Here is a 17,565-nt window from a genome sequence, read left to right as displayed (position 1 = left end):
AAATCCAGATTCAGTTCAGGATTTGACCTTTCACCGCAGAATTCCAATTCGGCCAAAGTGCCTCCCCAAACCAATCCTTAAATCATGCGACTGAGAAAATAGCATTTTTTTACCCCTTCTTGTCCTAATTTGCATATGCAATTTGCATATAATTTGCGTACACTATTTGTCAAATACCACTACTTTTAATGGTCTAAAATAATGACAAATATGGCCTTCTAACAGACTTTGGATTGCTGAAAATACCTTACTTATATATGTAATTGAACTATTATTCAAACAGCAATGACATGCACATGGAAGCTTTGACGTCTCTTTGTTTCATCCAAATGGAGAGCATAGACGTCTCATAAATTTAGCACTGCCTGAATTTGGCAATACTGCATTCATGTCTTGAATATGGCCATTGTGGCAGCTGATGGGGCACCCTTGTCTGGTGGCTAGTTAAAGCAAAATTATATTTTAGCACTCATTTGTTAGCCATCTAACTATATGAACAAAAAGCCTGGCAGATATTGGATGCTGTACATTATTCAGATTTTTTAAATGGAACCTTGTAAGCATTCGTATAAACTTTCATAAGGAAAATTACATTAGAAATGCATGTGCTTCTTTTAGTTTAATCTGTGTTATTTTATTTATTCTCATTAGAAATGCAGTGAATTGAAGTTGCTATAGTTACAGCTGAATTGCCAAATAGCAATTTGCTGCATACTGTTAAAACAAAAAAAAAAGAAACACTTAGAAAAAGTTCAGGGCAGTGTTCAGAAATCTACATTTTAATGCTGTGTGAATGTAATGACATGGGTATTTCACTTTAATAAACTTCAGTGTGACTCATGAATATTGGAAATGTTTTGGTGCCGCACAACGGTATGTCAATTTGTAACCTGACAGCTAAAAAAAGAGGCTTTTCAGTAAAACTCAGCCCAGCCAGAAATTGGAATGACGTCTTTTGTGCCCACTGAGTTCCAGTCTAAAGTTTCAATTTGTTCCTTGTTGCAGCGTTCCAAGCCTTTCTGTGTTTACTTGTTCATCTAACTTAGATTCTGAGAGAATATTTTCTGAAATGTTCTGAAAATGCTGGTGAGTTTGCTCCCTAGCTTGATTCCAGACTTGCTTCTCTAGGAGGTGCCATCATTAAATGTAGTTACAGGGACCTCGTACAGGAGTACTTCTACTTTGTTCTTTATTTGGTCTCTTCCTCAATGAGAAAATGAAAAGAATGGAAACGGAGGGATGCTGCACTTACAGCCCCTTCCTTTAAAGGTATCAGGGGGCGGGGGTCAATACTGAACTCAAATTCATACCCCTCCGCTAAATGAGGCCATTACTTGTGGCTGTGGTTCAGAAGTAAGGGGGAATCTTAATAAGTCTTTCTGATCAAGACTGACTCTTGTGATAGATATGTTTGAAATGACCATGGTTATGTGTATTTTTCACCAGTGTTGAAATGGAAACCTTGAGCTCCAGGGAAACTGCATAGTTTAGCATAAAACATGGCTGTGTTTGTGTACTGGCTCGTGAAAACCGTATAAATGGGTCCCTGGAGTGAATGGAGGAGAGCAGGGTGGACCTTCCATCCCATGTTCCATTTAGTAGTGTCTTCAGCTGCTCAGCTATAGGTAGCTGTCTGTTTAGGCTGCAGGTGAGCAGCAAATAAGAGGTGTGGGATTACATCTCCGTGTCCCTCAAGACCTCCTTTTCCTGGAGGAGGTGTGAGGCTCTGTAGTCACCTCCTTGTGTTGGAGGGAGGTGTGGTGCTGCCAGAAGGTGAGACAGACCAGAAGCTATTTGTGTCCCTGGATGGGAAATTCAGAAGGGCTTAGTGCAAAGCCTTAAAGTTTTAGAGTGTGGAAGCCACTCTGAATGGTGAGAACCTGTCACGTAAGGTATCCCAAAACACAGAAAAATGCCAAGGTCCTGGTTAAAGCTCTTGCGTCTGCCTATAGCAGACACCTTACACTTCGGGAGGAGCCCTCCACTACTTGGATGTCACCACATATTAAAGTGAGAAAACCAAGACAAGAGTTCTGGGCAGACAGGGGAACTGTAGAGGGACGGTGGGTAGCGTAGTCAAGGGACAGGTCAATACCTATCAGCAGTACTGTACAGTATGGAATCAGGAGCCAGGAATGTAGTCAAGGGCACAAGCTGGGGTCAAAACCAAACAGTAATGCAGTACAAAGTCAAGATCCGAGAGAATGGTCAGTGACAGGCAAGGGTCAAGAACAGATAATTAGACTTGGATCACACCCAGGAACTATCAGGAAACAGACCTACATTGGGAGATAGGCATTGTAGGCAAAGCTCTATAATCAAACCATATGGAGAGAGAAAATAGAAGACAGTGGGTAGTGACTACATTCTTTTCCAACTTTTACAAAGAGTTTTCTTCCTAGGAGATGCAGTCATTATTGATGGCCCTAGTGGCCTTTTCACTTTTTGATTGTGGTATTGCAGCTGTTTCGGAGAACTACACTGTTTTTGTCTGACTTTGCACAAAGTTGTTTTGATTGTTTTCATATGCACACATGGTGTTACCCCTGTTTCATAAATTTCCCTTCATTGTATCCGTATGCACACCCCGAAAAACCGCAAATAAGGCAAAAAGCCAACGTTGAATCCATGTGATAAACATATCTGCCATTCTTGGTTTAGTCTTGAATTTTTAGATTGAGGAATCCTTTACTTAGAATTTGTTCACACTGTGATTGATGGAATAAACCAAATAAATTATAAGGAAAGACGTAATTTGCAAGGCTAATTTCCTTTCATTAGCTCTAAACAAACGAAAGTGTTCTGCACTGTGAATCTGCATATACATTATATGTTTTGCATAGCCTTTTCCCCTCTCCCGGGCTCTGCTCTGTAGAAATGACAATATTCTTATGTCATGGTCTGATGCATCAATCTTAAGTTAATTTTATTTCTTGCCCTAACTTGCCAGATAAATTGTATGAATGGCGTTCAAGGCATTGCATTTCTCTGTGGTATAGTGTCGCATTTGGGTTTTATGTTTATTTTTGTGATAATCATTTTGTGAAATGTTTTATAGCAGCTCTTTATCCTGTGACTTATTCTACTGTTTGTTTACATCTTTTTGTATTGTGCTAAGCAAAATGTTTTTTCCCCATTTTCCTCTATTCTAGTAAGTTTTAAAATACACATGGCACATCAGACATAAAGGTGCTATGGTCAACACATCAAGTTCCATGCCACTATCTATTATCGAGGCACCTGAGGTACACCCCCACCCTAAAGCTTTCACCTTAGGCACAGGCCCTCAAGTCCCTATATATAAACATTGTCTTGATAATATCTTCCTCTTAATTGCATCTTTTTCATTATAAACAACTCAGCTTGGCCAGCCTTTCAACTTAACCTTCATGAAAAGAAAGGTGACAAGTAAGCAGCAGAAAAAGTCAGCTAAATCAGAATTTAATAACTCATGAATAGTCCATAAAGTAACATTAACTTAGGTACTTAATATATTAAATATAAATTGTACCTGTCTGTCCATTACCTACATACAAGAACAGGCATATGAAAAAGTTTGGGAACCCCTCTCAGCCTGCATATTAATTGACTCCACTTTCAACAAAAAAGATAACAGTGGTGTGTCTTTCATTTCCCAGGAACATCTGGGTACTGGGGTGTTTTCTGAACAAAGATTTTAGTGAAGCAGTATTCAGTTTTATGAAATTAAATCAAATGTGAAAAACTGTCTAGCAAAATTACAAGGGTACCCAAATTTTTGCACAATATGAATGCATGTAACTGCTCGATACTAATTACTGGCAACACCAAATTGGTTGGATTAGCTCGTTAAGCCTTGAACTTCAAAGGCAGGTGTGTCCAATTATGAGAAAAGGCCAATTGCAAGTTGTGCTTTTGTTTAACTCTCTTCTGAAGAGTAACAGCATGGGATCCTCAAAGCAACTCTCAAAGTTGTTCAGTGACCCTAAACACACTTTGAAATCTACAAAGGCATTTATGCAGAGGGAGAAGTACAATATTCTGGAATGGCCGTCACAGTCCCCCGATTTGAATATCATGGAAAATCTATGGGATGATTTGAATCAGGCTGTCCATGCTCGGCAGCCATCAAATTTAACTGAACTGGAGAGATTTGTATGGATGAATGGTCAAAAATACTGCCATCCAGAATCCAGACACTCATCAAAGGCTATAGGAGACGTCTAGAGGCTGTTACATTTGCAAAAGGAGGCTCAACTAAGTATTGATGTGATATCTCTGTTGGGGTGCCCAAATCTATGCACCTGTCTAATTTTGTTATGATGCAAGTTTATTGATAATCCAATAAACTTTATGTCACTGCTGAAATACTACTGTTTCCGTAAGACATGTTATATATTGAAAAGAAGTTGCTACTTTGAAAGTTCAGCCAATGATAAACAAAACTCCAAAGAATTAAGAGGGGTTCCCATACTTTTTCATATGACTATATATTTCTTCTCTGCATATACTGCTGAAATCCCCTGTGTGTCGTAAGTCCTATTTCAGCTGGCAAAAAACAGACTTTCATCAGCCCTGATACATTCTATTGAGTCTGTTCTGACTGTTCTGTGCTTGAGTGGACTACAGTGGGGCAGTTTCTGGTGCTTCTCTTAGGTGGGTATACATTTCCAGAATGTGTTTTATGTTTATGTTCATCTATTTTTACAACAATATCTGTACATGTACAGTCAGCTGTGTTGTACGTTGTCTTAAATGATGATATCCTTGCCAGAAGTGTGTAAAGATTGATGGCTTTGTGTGTATTGCTGGTCTGCTGATTGATCTTTCCATACGAATGGTCATACATATCTCCAAGATAGCAGTCATTAGTGATTTATTGTTCTCTATAGCGAACTATGGATCTTACGATTGTTCATTGGTAATACAATAGTATCTTGGCTTGTATGTCCACTTTTAGTGTAAGAGAATTTATCATCCTTCAGGCTGATAGGTGTTTTCTCTGCTGGTGAATTTCTACGATTAAGGGAAACATATTCAGACCAAAATCTGCATATATACTGTATATATTTAGAGGAGTAAAGGTTTTGCCACCATTATTTACCATGTAGTCCCCTAGGAGGGTTTTGGCCAGGTAAGAGTTGGACCTGATTTACAGTTGGAAGTGGGAGTGGATCCTTTTTTAAGGTCAAAGTGTTTCCTTGGCATTTGCGTATTTGGCCATGGGGGTGTCGGGATTACATAGTCCTTTAATTGGAAAGCCACCAAATGTTATGCCTCTTTGGTTCCCACCAGCTGGAGAAGGAGGTGTGCTGAAGGGCCTGGGGCAGAGGTAAACCTCAGTAGGTAAATTGAGTGCTAGAAAGTTTTGTAGTTCACTCTATGGGCTATATTTATCAAAGAGTGAAGGTATAGGTCGCCACAGTCCTCTAGAGGACTCCATTTATTTATATGGGATTTTTAAAAGTGTATTTATCAATGGGTGATTAGTACCCTCTGGTGCCAGTGCCAGTATAACCGCTCAAGAGGGTTACGCTCAGGAATAGGAGATTTCTGGACCAGGGGGCCAGTCTGAGCTTCACTTAAAGGAGAACTAAACCTTAAAAATTAATATGGTTAAAAATGCCATATTCTATATACTGAACTTAGTGTACCAGCCTGAAGTTTCAGCTTGTCAATAGCAGCAATGATCCAGGACTTCAAACTTGTCACAGGGGGTCACCATCTTGGAAAGTGTCTGCGACACTCACATGCTCAGTGGGCTATGAGCAGCTGTTGAGAAGCTAAGCTTAGGGGTCATCGTATAATGCAGTGTTGTCCTGCCTTGGTAAAACTGGTGTGTTTGCTTCAGAAACACTACTATTGTTTATATAAATAAGCTGCTGTGTAGCAATGGGGGCAGCCATTCAAAGGAGAAAAGGCTCAGGTTACACAGCAGATAACAGATGATCTCTGTTGAGCATAATGGTGTTATCTGTTATTCACTATTTACCCTTTGCCATATAGCCTTTTTTCAATTTCTGCAATTGCTACACAGCAACTTGTTTATATGAACTATAGTAGTGTTTCTGGAAGTAAACAGATTTGTTTTACCAGTACAGGGCAACAGTACATGATATTTTCATTACTTTAAAACACTTACATTTTTTGCTGTTACTGTTCCTTTAAGGGAGAACTAAAGCTTAACTAAAGAAGAAGAACTAAAGCTAGAAATGTTGTACATTATGTTTTGTACTTCTGTACCAGCCCAAAGCAACCACAGCCTTTTAGCAGGGGAGATCTGTGTCTCCAAAGATGCCCCAGTAGCTCCCCATCTTCTTCTGCTGATTCACTGCACATGCTCTGCTATCGCTTACTCAGCAATTAGCACCAGGGAGATTTAGTCGCCTGGAGACTAATCGCCTCTTCTTCAGGGAGATTTAGTCGCCTGGAGACTTATCGCCTCTTCTGCGGGGCAACAATCTCCCGGAACTGCTTTCCGTCTGCTTGAAGGAAGAATCGCCTGCGCTAATGCACTCGTGGCGCTTCGATTTCTGAAGTTGCATCACAAGGAAACTTCAGGTGACTTCGGAAATCGAAGCGCCGCGAGTGCATTAGCGCAGGCGATTCTTCATTCGAGCAGACGGAAGGCAGTTCTGGGAGACTGTCTCCCCGCAGAAGAGGCGATTAGTTGCCAGGTGACTGAATCTACCCGAATCTGCCTGTCTGCCCCAACCCTAAGGGGGAATGTAATATTGGTCATTAACACAAAAATCATTTACAATTCGTTGGCAATGCAAATAAATGTTCGCAAAGTGAACAATTTTGCCTTTGCAAACACTTTGACAATCACACGACAGTAGGATAGTGATTGAAAATTTTATAGTTGTTACATTTGCTTCAAACGTTTACGTTACCTTGAAGCAGGTGTTAAAGGTTCGCAATGTGCAATTAAGATTCGCAATGCAATAAAAGCCAAATGAAGAATATTATATTGCGACATGCAAATTTTTATTTGCAAATTTGTTCTCTTCGCGAATTTTATTACATGTCCTCCTAAGTCTACTAGAAAATCATGTAAACATTAAATAAACCTGATAGGCTCTTTTGCCTCCAATAAGGATTAATTATATAATCCCATATATATATATATATATATATATATATATATATATATATATATATATATATATATATATATATATATATATATATATATATATTGCTCCATATTACTCCACATATATACAAATAGACCTTGTAATTAGGGATGGGTGAATTTTTTCACCTTGTTTTGTCATGGAAATGACGCCCATAGACTTGGATGGCGTTGTGCGTCAAAAAAAATGACGCACATCAAAAAAAAATCACTGTGTGTCAAAAAATTTTTGATGGCCATAGACTATAATGGGCGTTGGCGACATTTCACAGACACCGAATTTTTGCCGAAACTAAATGGGTCAAATTCGCCCAAGCCTACTTGTAATATCTGGACATTAATATTTGACACTTGAACATACTGCAAAATATAGTGAAATTCTAAATAATTTGAAATACTAAGAATACCAGGAGTGCCTTTTATCAATCACTTATTTTATTTAAATTTTTATGGCTCTTGGATAATCTTGACTCTACAGACTGCTAGTGTCATACATGTTCAATTACCTGGTCAGATTGTGGGTGTTTTTATTGCCTTTTCAGATAAGCTTTTTTCTTCTTTAAATTTATAGCCAAAACACATGCTGCTCCTTGCTAAAAGCTTTGCAAAGTCACTATTAGTAAAAGATGCACACACTCAAGCCTGCGTAGTGAAACCCCAACTGAAATACCATTCAGTTCTTGTCTCTGACCCTGAATATCAGGAGATGTTGGTGCACTGCTCCATGATAGTTGGGAGGAATACATTATTCTTTCCTTTCTATTAAGCTCTCTATTCAGTGCTTTAAACAATTACCATTGTACTATTGATATCAAATATATATAGCAATGTTTGCTGTGAATTTAGACTGCCATGATGCCATGATATCAGGTTGCCTAAACGATTGTTTAAAGGGATGCTATCAGTTTTTTAGCTAAGTGCTGTAAGTTGCATGTTTCAATTTTATATCCATACAAAAACCCTCTTTCTTTTGTCTTTGCAGGCCATCTGCTCCAAGGTATTGTTGCTTATCTAGAAGGGACTGGTATAGGCATACTCACAGGGTTGGTTTCACTGATGTCTGGAGCCTTTGCAGCAAATGCGATTTTCTACAGATTTTAGCAGAGAGTTTTCTCTACACAGTGCAGAATCTGTTCATATTCATGTTAAAGGGGAACTATTGTAAAAATGAAAATGTAATATAAGCTTCCTCATACTGAAGTAAGAAACTTTCTAAATACAATCAATGAAACATTTTGCATTGTTTCTGAAATAATCAAGTTTATATTCACTATTCCTCTCTCAGCATCTGTTTATCTTCATTCTGTCTTTATGCAGCAGTTGGGTGTCAGATGAATGCAATATATCTTATGGGGGGCTCCTTTCCTAGCAGATGTATTAGAGCTCACTCAAATGACTGATTCCAGTACAAACAAAATCTAACAAAATAACTGTCTTTTGCACAATGTCTGCATGTAGATAGCCATGATGCCTGGTGATTTTAATAGAGTGAGTTCTAATACATCTTCTAGGCAAAAGGAGCCCCCTATAAGATATATTGGATCATTCATCTGACACCCAACTCCTGAATGAAGATAGAATGAGGAGACACAGATGCTGAGAGAGGAATAGTAAAGATAAACTTGATTATTTCAGAAACGGTACAGAATTTTTAATGGTTTGTATTTAGAAAGTTTCTTATTTCGGTATGATGAATCTTATATTAAATGTTCGCGATAGCTCCCTTTAAAGGGTTAGATTAAGAAAAAGTAGAAAGCTAAATTTCAGCTCTAAATGGCATGAATATACTTCATCTGTGAATGGGAGTGTTCTTGTTATAATCAACCGCAATCATAATTTGCCGGGTTATAATAAGACAGATGCTCACATGAATAGTTTGCTATGTGACAACTAAAACTGAACATGGATGGCCAATTTGTACTGGTGGGCTTGCAATCAGATCTCGTTTTGAAAGTACACGTCATGTAGCACTGGATCATCTGGAGATGATGTTCTGCTTTGATTTATCACACCATAGTGGAATGTTAAATTAATGCAACCACTAACAAAGCAGTTCACTTTTAAACTAACAAATTCTATGACTTTTGGGCTGGATTTAATCATCTTAATTAATTTGCTACTGGACCAGGGCTTTTTTCTGTAGTGATAATAATAATACAAAAATAACTTCATATTCCTATCTGTTGTTGACAGTGCTGAAGCATATGCATATTAATGTTAATTTCACAGCTAGCGACCTTCTAAGTCAGGTCAATGAAGTTGCTCATGCTTCATCCAGTTTTATTAGGACAGGTTCTGTTGAGTGAAATGGGAAGTCGACATGCAAGGAGAACTTTGTTCCAATCATCAATGGAATCTTCTTGTGTGAGCAGTATGCTGGACTTGGTTAAGAGGTCAGTTCTCCTGGCCGTTTACAGTAAAGTTTGTGAGGAATGCTCTTGGCTAACCAAAATTCAGAGAGGTAGTGATAGCATTGACAGTTGTGATATTTGAAAGAAACCATGAAGGTAAGGCCAAGGGCAGACGTCTCTCCGTGCCCCATCTCCAGTTATTTGAATTACTTCTGTTGCATGCAGTCACAGGCAGTGGAGCAGAGGTCAGCCTGAAAATGCCTGCTTTTGCATATTTCGCCTGACCTCCGCTCTGGCAGTCTAACTACTTAGGGTTGACAGAGACTGCTTGGTTAGACATGGAGGACTTACATGTGTGCAATAACTCATTAGGAGGAATTGGCTTTGTTCCACTTTTTATCTCACATTTTAAAAAGGCTTAGGTTTGTCACATGTGAACTACAGTAGCCGCGCCTCCAGGTTTTCCTATGTAATATTTTTGTAGTGGTTTAACCATTAAAGTGCATGACCATTGGAGAAAAGGGATTGTTATTGAAAATTGATTAAATGTAAAAGGATAGGTTACTGTACAATAGAGGTTTCTTGAAGTTCTAGTTTGGGCCTATCCGCTGATCTTGAGTGACAGTTGCGCTAAGTGGTCATATGTATTCTTGCATACTTCCCAACTGTCCTGTTTTTCTCGGGACAGTCCCGATTTTGACAGCTCAACCCGCAGTCCCGGATTTTTAGTGAAATGTACCGACTTTTTCTCTTTGATCTCCTGCACTGAACAGCCAGAAAAAGATACAAAGTTTCGAAAACTTAATTGGCTTTTGGCAGAGAGCCCAGAATATGTGTCAAGTGCACTTAGATACTTTTATAACGATTAAAGGTAAGCAAGAAATAATTGTAACAATGTAAGATAAACAGGTCTATTGGGGAAACTGTGACTTGCAGCTTAAAGGGCAATTCACCTTCAATAGCAAAACTGTAATAACACATAAAACCTGACCCTAAGGGCTGAACTCCATGGTGCGCTCTTGTCCGACACGTCGCCATGCGATGACAAGCATGTGACGTGTCGGATGTGCAGAAGAGAATGGAACGGATGAAAATGCAGTGTACAGCCATGGAGTTCAGCCCTAAAACCCCCAGAAATGTGAAAAATTCTGTTGTTGAGGTTTGTGCTCTGTTTTATGATATTTAACAATTCCATTCCTAATATCATTCCAAATTCTACTGTCATACATTCTATTTGTTGGTTTAGAGAACGAATGTTTAAATAGTCCTGGGTCATGAATTTGTCATTTGTTTTATCTCATTTCGTTATTTGCAAATGTTCCTAGAGACAAAATTGTGTTTCTGTTTACTTGTTTGATTTTTTTCTAAAGTTGATCAAAATAAAACAATCCCCTATTCCCTGTAATACATAATCAAACAAAGCAATACCTAATTATGGTTAGCTGCTAGGACAAACAATCAATGACTTTGCTCATTGTTTTCCAGCACCCTTTTTTTTTTTTTTTGGTTTTTGTTTTACAGATATTTCAACATAGTGAATACAGTGTATTTGTTTGTAGAGAGTTCAATGCACAATGAAGGGGTGGCAAGAATAAGTCAGTTATCCTCACAGTAATAGGGGGGTTTTGAGGACTATAATTAAACAGCAAATGCACTGTATTACCTACTGAGTAATGTGAAACATAATAGTTGGCAGTGGGTAATCGAAAAAAAAAGTACCTGGCAAGCTGAAACCCTATCTGAGAATGGGAATAGATTATTCTTCCTCAGCAATAATATGCAGTTATGTATTTGTTTGTATAACACAAAGCGGCTAATAAGAATATAGATGTACTTGTGTACAGAGAAATAAAGGGAATGTTTACAATAATTATAGATAAGGCATTGATCCATCTGTTGTGTCAGGGTATTAGGATGAAGGCTATGTTGAAATATAATAATATATGAGAACTAGATCAGATTTCAGATTTACATTTTAGCGCTAAATGGTTGTACAAATGATGTTTATTAAAGGGATATTGACACCAGAAATTCAACATTTTGTTTATATCTAGCATAACACTGTCTTTGCCTACTATTTAGAATTTTATATATACAGGTATGGGATCTGTTATCCAGAATGCTTAGGACCAGGATCTGGATAATGGATCTTTCCATAATTTCTAGGGATGCATGGAATCCACTTTTTTGGATTCGGCCGAACCCCCTGAATCCTGAATACAAATGGGAGCTGACTATTCTTAGTAGATACCACAGATAGGGAACAGTGTCAATGGGGCACATTTACTAAGTTCGAGTGAAGGATTAGAATAAAAAATACATTGAATTTCGGATGTTTTTTTTGGCTACTTCGACCATCGAATTGGCTACTTTGACTTCGAATCGAACAATTCGAACTAAAAATCGTTCGACTATTCGACCATTTGATAGTCAAAGTACTGTCTCTTTTAAAAAAACTTCGACCACCTACTTCGCCACCTAAAACCTACTGAGCATTAAAGTTAGCCTATGGGGAAGGTCCCCATAGGCTTTCCTAGCTTTTTTTGATCTAAAGAAAATCGTTCGACCAATGGATTTAATCGTTCAATTAAACGAATAGCGCTAACTCCTTCGACTTCGATATTCGAAGTCGAAGGATTTAACTTCGAGGGTTGAATATCGAGGGTTAATTAACCCTTGATATTCCACCATTAGTAAATGTGCCCCAATGTTTTATTTCCTGGTCAAATGATCTGATAATGTACCCTTTATTGCTGTAAAATGCGTTCAGTGTTTTTCCTTGACTAAATTACCTCTGCAGTGCACAACAACAATCATTTTCAGTTTTACCAAATGAATCTATCACATGCTGATTGTCACATCGCCCTTTATATGTAATTACATGCATTTTAATAAGAAGAAATTGTCAGTTTAGCATCTGTGTATACTTATTTTATGCATGTTTATTACATTATGGGTGTCTTTATGACGCCTGGAAGCACCTGAATAATTCCCAAGCTATCTAGGCTCTGTTTGTGTTTCCCTTTAGCACAAATTGCTTAAAAGGACAAATAAATGTTTTGTTTGTTTGTTTTAAAGGAGAAGGAAAGCTACTGAGGTATTTTATTGCCAATAGATTAGCCACAATAGTGCAAGCTAGAATGCTATATTTATTCTGTAGAATATTTTACCATACCTGAGTAAAAAGCTCTAGAAACTCTCTGTTTGTTTAGAATAGGAGCTGCAGTATTAATGTGGTGTGACATCACTTCCTTCCTGAGTCTCTCCCTGCTCTGGGCTCAGATTACAGTAGAGAAGGGAGGGGGGGGGAGAGGAGCAAACTGAGCATGCTCTTGCCCAGGGCAATGAGGTTTAAGCTGAAGGCAGGAAGTCTGATACTGAAGCCCATGTGTACACAATAGAAGGAAAGAAATGCAGTGTTTCTTTTGACAGAGGACTCAGAGCAACATTACTTTTGGGGTTTACTGGTATATTTAGATGGACCTTTCTGATAAGGCTTACTTAGTTTTAACCTTTCCTTCTCCTTTAAGAAACACAGGGCCCTTGCAATTGACCTCCCCTTCCCAACAATACCACCCACACTACGAAAACTGCTTCCCTCCAACTTACCTATCTCCATGAACTTCTCAGATGTCTCCAGGTACTTCTATAAGGCTGTGAATTAGACTAGTTCACATATACCTGTCATAGAAACACCAATATGAATTAAACATACATAAACACAGAAGCTAAATTAAGAACGTATTGTTTTTAAAACACATTCAAATAAAGCTAGATGATATCGTGGAAAACATATACACATAGAGCACATGCTACTGTATATTTCCTTTTAAATGTCAAAAAGAGTTTTTTTATTATATAGATATGGGACCTGCAATCCAGAATGCTAGAGACTTGGGGGCAAATTCAGTAAAGGGCGAATTTTCACAGCAACTTTTTCGCCACACTCCGTGACACTTTGCCAGGCACAAATTCGTTACCACTATGCTAATTCACTAAAATGCGAAGTTGCGTCTCATCAGATGAACGCTGGCAAAATTTTGCTAGCTGTTACTTCGGCTGGGCGAGCTTTTCATAGTGAATTTTCGCTAGTGTTCATTTCTGCCTAGCTAAACTTCGCTAGCACTCTTACGCTTAGGTTAATTTGAATAGGGTGGGTACCTAAAAGTCGTATGGACGTCTTTATTAGTAATGTTGATGCAAATGCATGAAGTGGCCACTTCTCTGGTGAAAGGTAACATTCAGAAAAATGTGCGGAGTAACAGCCGTTCGCCAGAGCGAAAAGTCGCCTTTTGCTAGCAAATGGCCCTCTACGCCTGTTAGTGAATTGACAATGTCCCTGCGGATGAGATTTCTGGCAAATTATCGCTAGCGACGTCCATTTTGCCTTTAGTGAATTTGCCCCTTGGAGTTTTCCGGATAACGGATCTTATTGTAATTTTGATCTTCATACCTTGAATCTATTAGAAAATCAATGAACCATTAATTAAACCCAATAGGATTGTTTTGCCACGAATAAGGATTAATTATATATTTTGTTTGGATCAAGTACAAAGGTGCTGTTTTATTATTACAGAGAAACAGGAAATAATTTTTAAACATGATTTGATTAAAAAAGGACTCTTTTGGATTTAGTCTTCCTGTAATTCTGAGCTTTGTGAATAATGGATCCCATACCTGTACTGTAAACAGTAAGGGGCCCATTTACTTAGCTCGAGTGAAGGAATAGAGGAAAAAAACTTTGAATTTCGAATGTTTTTTTTGGCTACTTGGACCATTGAATGGGCTACTTCGACCTTCGACTTCGAATCAAAAGATTCGAACTAAAAATCGTTCGTCTATTCAACCATTCGATAGTCAAAGTGTTGTCTCTTTAAGAAAAAACTTTGACCCCCTAATTTGCCACCTAAAAGCTACCGAAGTCAATGTTAGCCTATGGGGAAGGTCCCCATAGGCTTTGGTAGCTTTTTTAGGTCGTAGAAAAATTAAAATCCTTCGAATCGATCGATTTTTCATTCGATCGAACTATTTGCGCTAAATCCTTCGACTTCGATATTCGAAGTCGAAGGATTTAACTTCGATGGTCGAATATCGAGGGTTAATTAACCCTTGATATTTGACCCTATGAAAATCTGCCCCTTACTGTATGTAGATCTGCAACGGACTTCAGAGTCTGCTTGAAGGGAGCATGAGATATGTTAACAGGTTTAGTTGTACCAACACTGAGGGACAGATTTATCAAAAGGTGAGATTAGCGTTTATCACAGAAACATTTACCCACTTTCAATTCATTCCTATGGGATTTTTAAAAAGCACATTTATTAAATGGTGAACACTATTGATAAAACACTTCTAAAAATCCTATAGGAATGAATAGAAAGTGGGTTAATGTTTCTGCTGTAAACTTTAATTTAACATTTTAACAAATCTGCCCCTTACAATACATGTATCAAAGAGAAAATATATGTACATGATGTACCAAACTGCCTTAAGAGTGGCCCACCAAAAGGTCCTTAGGCATCAAAATGTAAACCACCGGCGGGATGGCACTGGACACAATTCATTTCCCGAAGTAGCCCAAAGTTTCCTCGTGAGGCGACTGCGAACGACTTTGGAAAACGAATCGTGCCATCCTGCCGGCAATTTACATTTTAGCCGGCGGGAAGGCAGTTCGGATAGATAAGTTGCCCTGAAGAAGATGAGATTTGTTGCCGGGGACTAATGTCCCCGAATCTGCCTGTGTGCCCTGGTCCTTAGGCATCGAAAGTTCCTTAGGCATCAAAATGTAAATCACCGGCGGGATGGCACTGGACACAATTCGTTTTCCGAAGTCACCCAAAGTTTCCTCGTGAGGCAACTGCGGACGACTTCGGAAAACGAATCATTCCGAGTGCCATCCTGCCGGCAATTTACATTTTAGCCGCAGGGGAGGCAGTTCGGGGAGATTAGCTGCTCCGAAGAAGAGAAGATGTTGCTGTGCGGCTAATCTCCCCGAAGCTGCCTGTGTGCCCTGACCCTAAAAGTAAAAAGATCAGTTCCAAACTTTTTATTAGAAATCACTTTTAGGTGTTACCTGAATCCTTTAATGCAGTGATCCCCAACCAGTAGCTCGCGAGCAACATGTTGCTCTCCAACCCCTTGGCTGTTGCTCTCAGGGTCCTTAAAGCAGGTGATTATTTTTGAATTCCAAGCTTGAAAGCAAGTTTTGGTTGCATAAAAACTGAGTATAGTGCCAAGTAGAGACTCCTGTAGGCTACCAGTCCACATAGGGGCTACCAAATAGCCAATCACAGCCCTTATTTTGCACCCCAAGGGACTTTTTTATGCTTGTGTTGCTCTCCAACTCTTTTTACATTTGAATGTGGCTCACAGGTAAAAAAGGTTGGGGACCCCTGCTTTAATGCATCAAAGCATTCACTTTTATTGTCCCGGAGTGAAAAAGAAATGTTCATGATTTCATGCTGTGAAATAACTAAAAGCTCTAAGCCCAAAATCCTCTGTTCTGTGTTTCCTGGCTGATCTATGTCTCACAATAAGTAAATGAGACTTAGCATACGGGGCAGTTACATCCTGACAGTAGGCATCGAGTGTACCATAGACAGTCACTATTTATTAGGCATGCGGAGGGCAATTTGGGCCTCTGTGTACCAAACTTGATAGTCCAGAATCTATTTTGACTTTTTGAAGCTGCACTCTTCGTCCGTTATTCATAGAGAGCAGGGTTGATTTATGAATTTGGAATACAAGCACACCTACTTTCCCATGAATGGTTGGCATAGTCAAGGCAGTGGAAATTCAGTTCAGTTAAAAAAATTACGGTTTTCGAAAAATGTATCTTTCTGTCCAACAATGGTTTCTGTTTACTCTTTTGCAGCTCTTTGAATTCATGAATTTTTTGGCAGAAAATTTCATCTTCTGTTATATGGGACTAGCACTATTTACATTCCAGAACCATATGTTCAACGCGCTGTTCATCTGTGGTGCATTTGTATCCTTTTGCCAAAGCTGTACAGTGAGGAACGTACTTGCTATTTATTATATCATCACTTATGCTGCTTAAAGGCATATAACAGGTAAGAGACAAATATTTAAATTGAATATTTAATCTGGTTTATAATCCATGTAGCAGTACAATGTCAGCGTTCGAAAACCATTTGTTAAAATTGCATAGCCATCATCAGTTGGCCTCAATATGCACAATATTTGCATTTATTATAGCTCAACCTCACTTTATGTTGGAGGCTTTTAGGGGTGATTTACCAAAGTATGAGATTAGAGCTCACGACTCCCTAAATGACGAGCGTTTACTCGTTCAATATAAAAATTTATATAGGAGTGAATGTTGGAATATTGTGGAATTTTATTGTGGGGAACTCTAATTTCACACTTATGGGCAGCTTTTAGGGATGTAGCGAACGTCGGAAAAAAAGTTAGCGAACATATTCGCGAACTTGCGTCAAAAATGCGAACGGTTCGCGAACGTCGCGAACCCCATAGACTTCAATGTGAAGGCGAATTTTAAAAGCTAGAAAAGACATTTCTGGCCAGAAAAATGATTTTAAAGTTGTTTAAAGGGTGCAACGACCTGGACAGTGGCATGCCAGAGGGGGATCAAAGGCAAAAATGTATCGGAAAAATACATTGTTGACACAGCGCTCCGTTTTGTGCTGTAAAGGGCAGAAATCACACTACATTTCTAAACCTGTGTAATAAAATGCTTTAAAACGTCCGGCGTCTACATGCCAATCAAGTCGTGTAAAGGTTACAGCCTGTTCACACGCAAAGACGAAACGCGGCGCTTACTGCAACGCAAAAAAACGCAAAGAGCTTTAATGAATGATACCGTCAAGTGAGCAAATGATAGTTGTTAATTACTAGTTGAGCTTGTCACCTCCAGGATGTTCGTCCTGTTGGTGGCAATATTTCTGTAGTGGTGTGTTTAGCAGTCACCGTGCTTGTGCGCACGTGCACGATCAGGCAGAGGTAATTCAATGTACAGTGAAGTGAACCAAAAAACACTGATTCTGCAGTGTGGGCCCAGTTTTGGTCTACTTTATTGATCACCTGCGCCCTGCGGTGACCATAAAAGATGCGATT

The 17,565-nt window shown here is 38.8% G+C and overlaps 1 protein-coding gene and 1 long non-coding RNA gene across 4 annotated transcripts in view; one reads left to right on the top strand and one right to left on the bottom strand.

Annotated features, from left to right (window-relative positions):
• Nucleotides 1-17,565, top strand: part of slc9a9.L (solute carrier family 9, subfamily A (NHE9, cation proton antiporter 9), member 9 L homeolog) — a 344,517-nt gene that overhangs the window by 177,170 nt on the left and 149,782 nt on the right. For all 3 annotated transcript variants that reach the window (XM_018263826.2, XM_018263827.2, XM_041563391.1), the window contains one exon: nt 16,343-16,456. In XM_018263826.2, coding sequence (XP_018119315.1) covers nt 16,343-16,456 — 114 coding nt within the window. The remainder of the gene's footprint in view (nt 1-16,342; nt 16,457-17,565) is intronic.
• Nucleotides 13,078-17,565, bottom strand: part of LOC121393811 — a 36,359-nt gene continuing 31,871 nt past the window's right edge. Inside the window, exon 4 of the long non-coding RNA XR_005961380.1 lies at nt 13,078-13,149. This is a non-coding gene — a long non-coding RNA (uncharacterized LOC121393811). The remainder of the gene's footprint in view (nt 13,150-17,565) is intronic.

Source organism: Xenopus laevis, chromosome 5L (assembly GCF_017654675.1).
Source record: "Xenopus laevis strain J_2021 chromosome 5L, Xenopus_laevis_v10.1, whole genome shotgun sequence".
NCBI lineage: Eukaryota > Metazoa > Chordata > Amphibia > Anura > Pipidae > Xenopus > Xenopus laevis.
The sequence above is the reverse complement of the archived record's forward strand: the minus strand, read 5'-3'. Positions and strand labels throughout refer to the sequence as shown.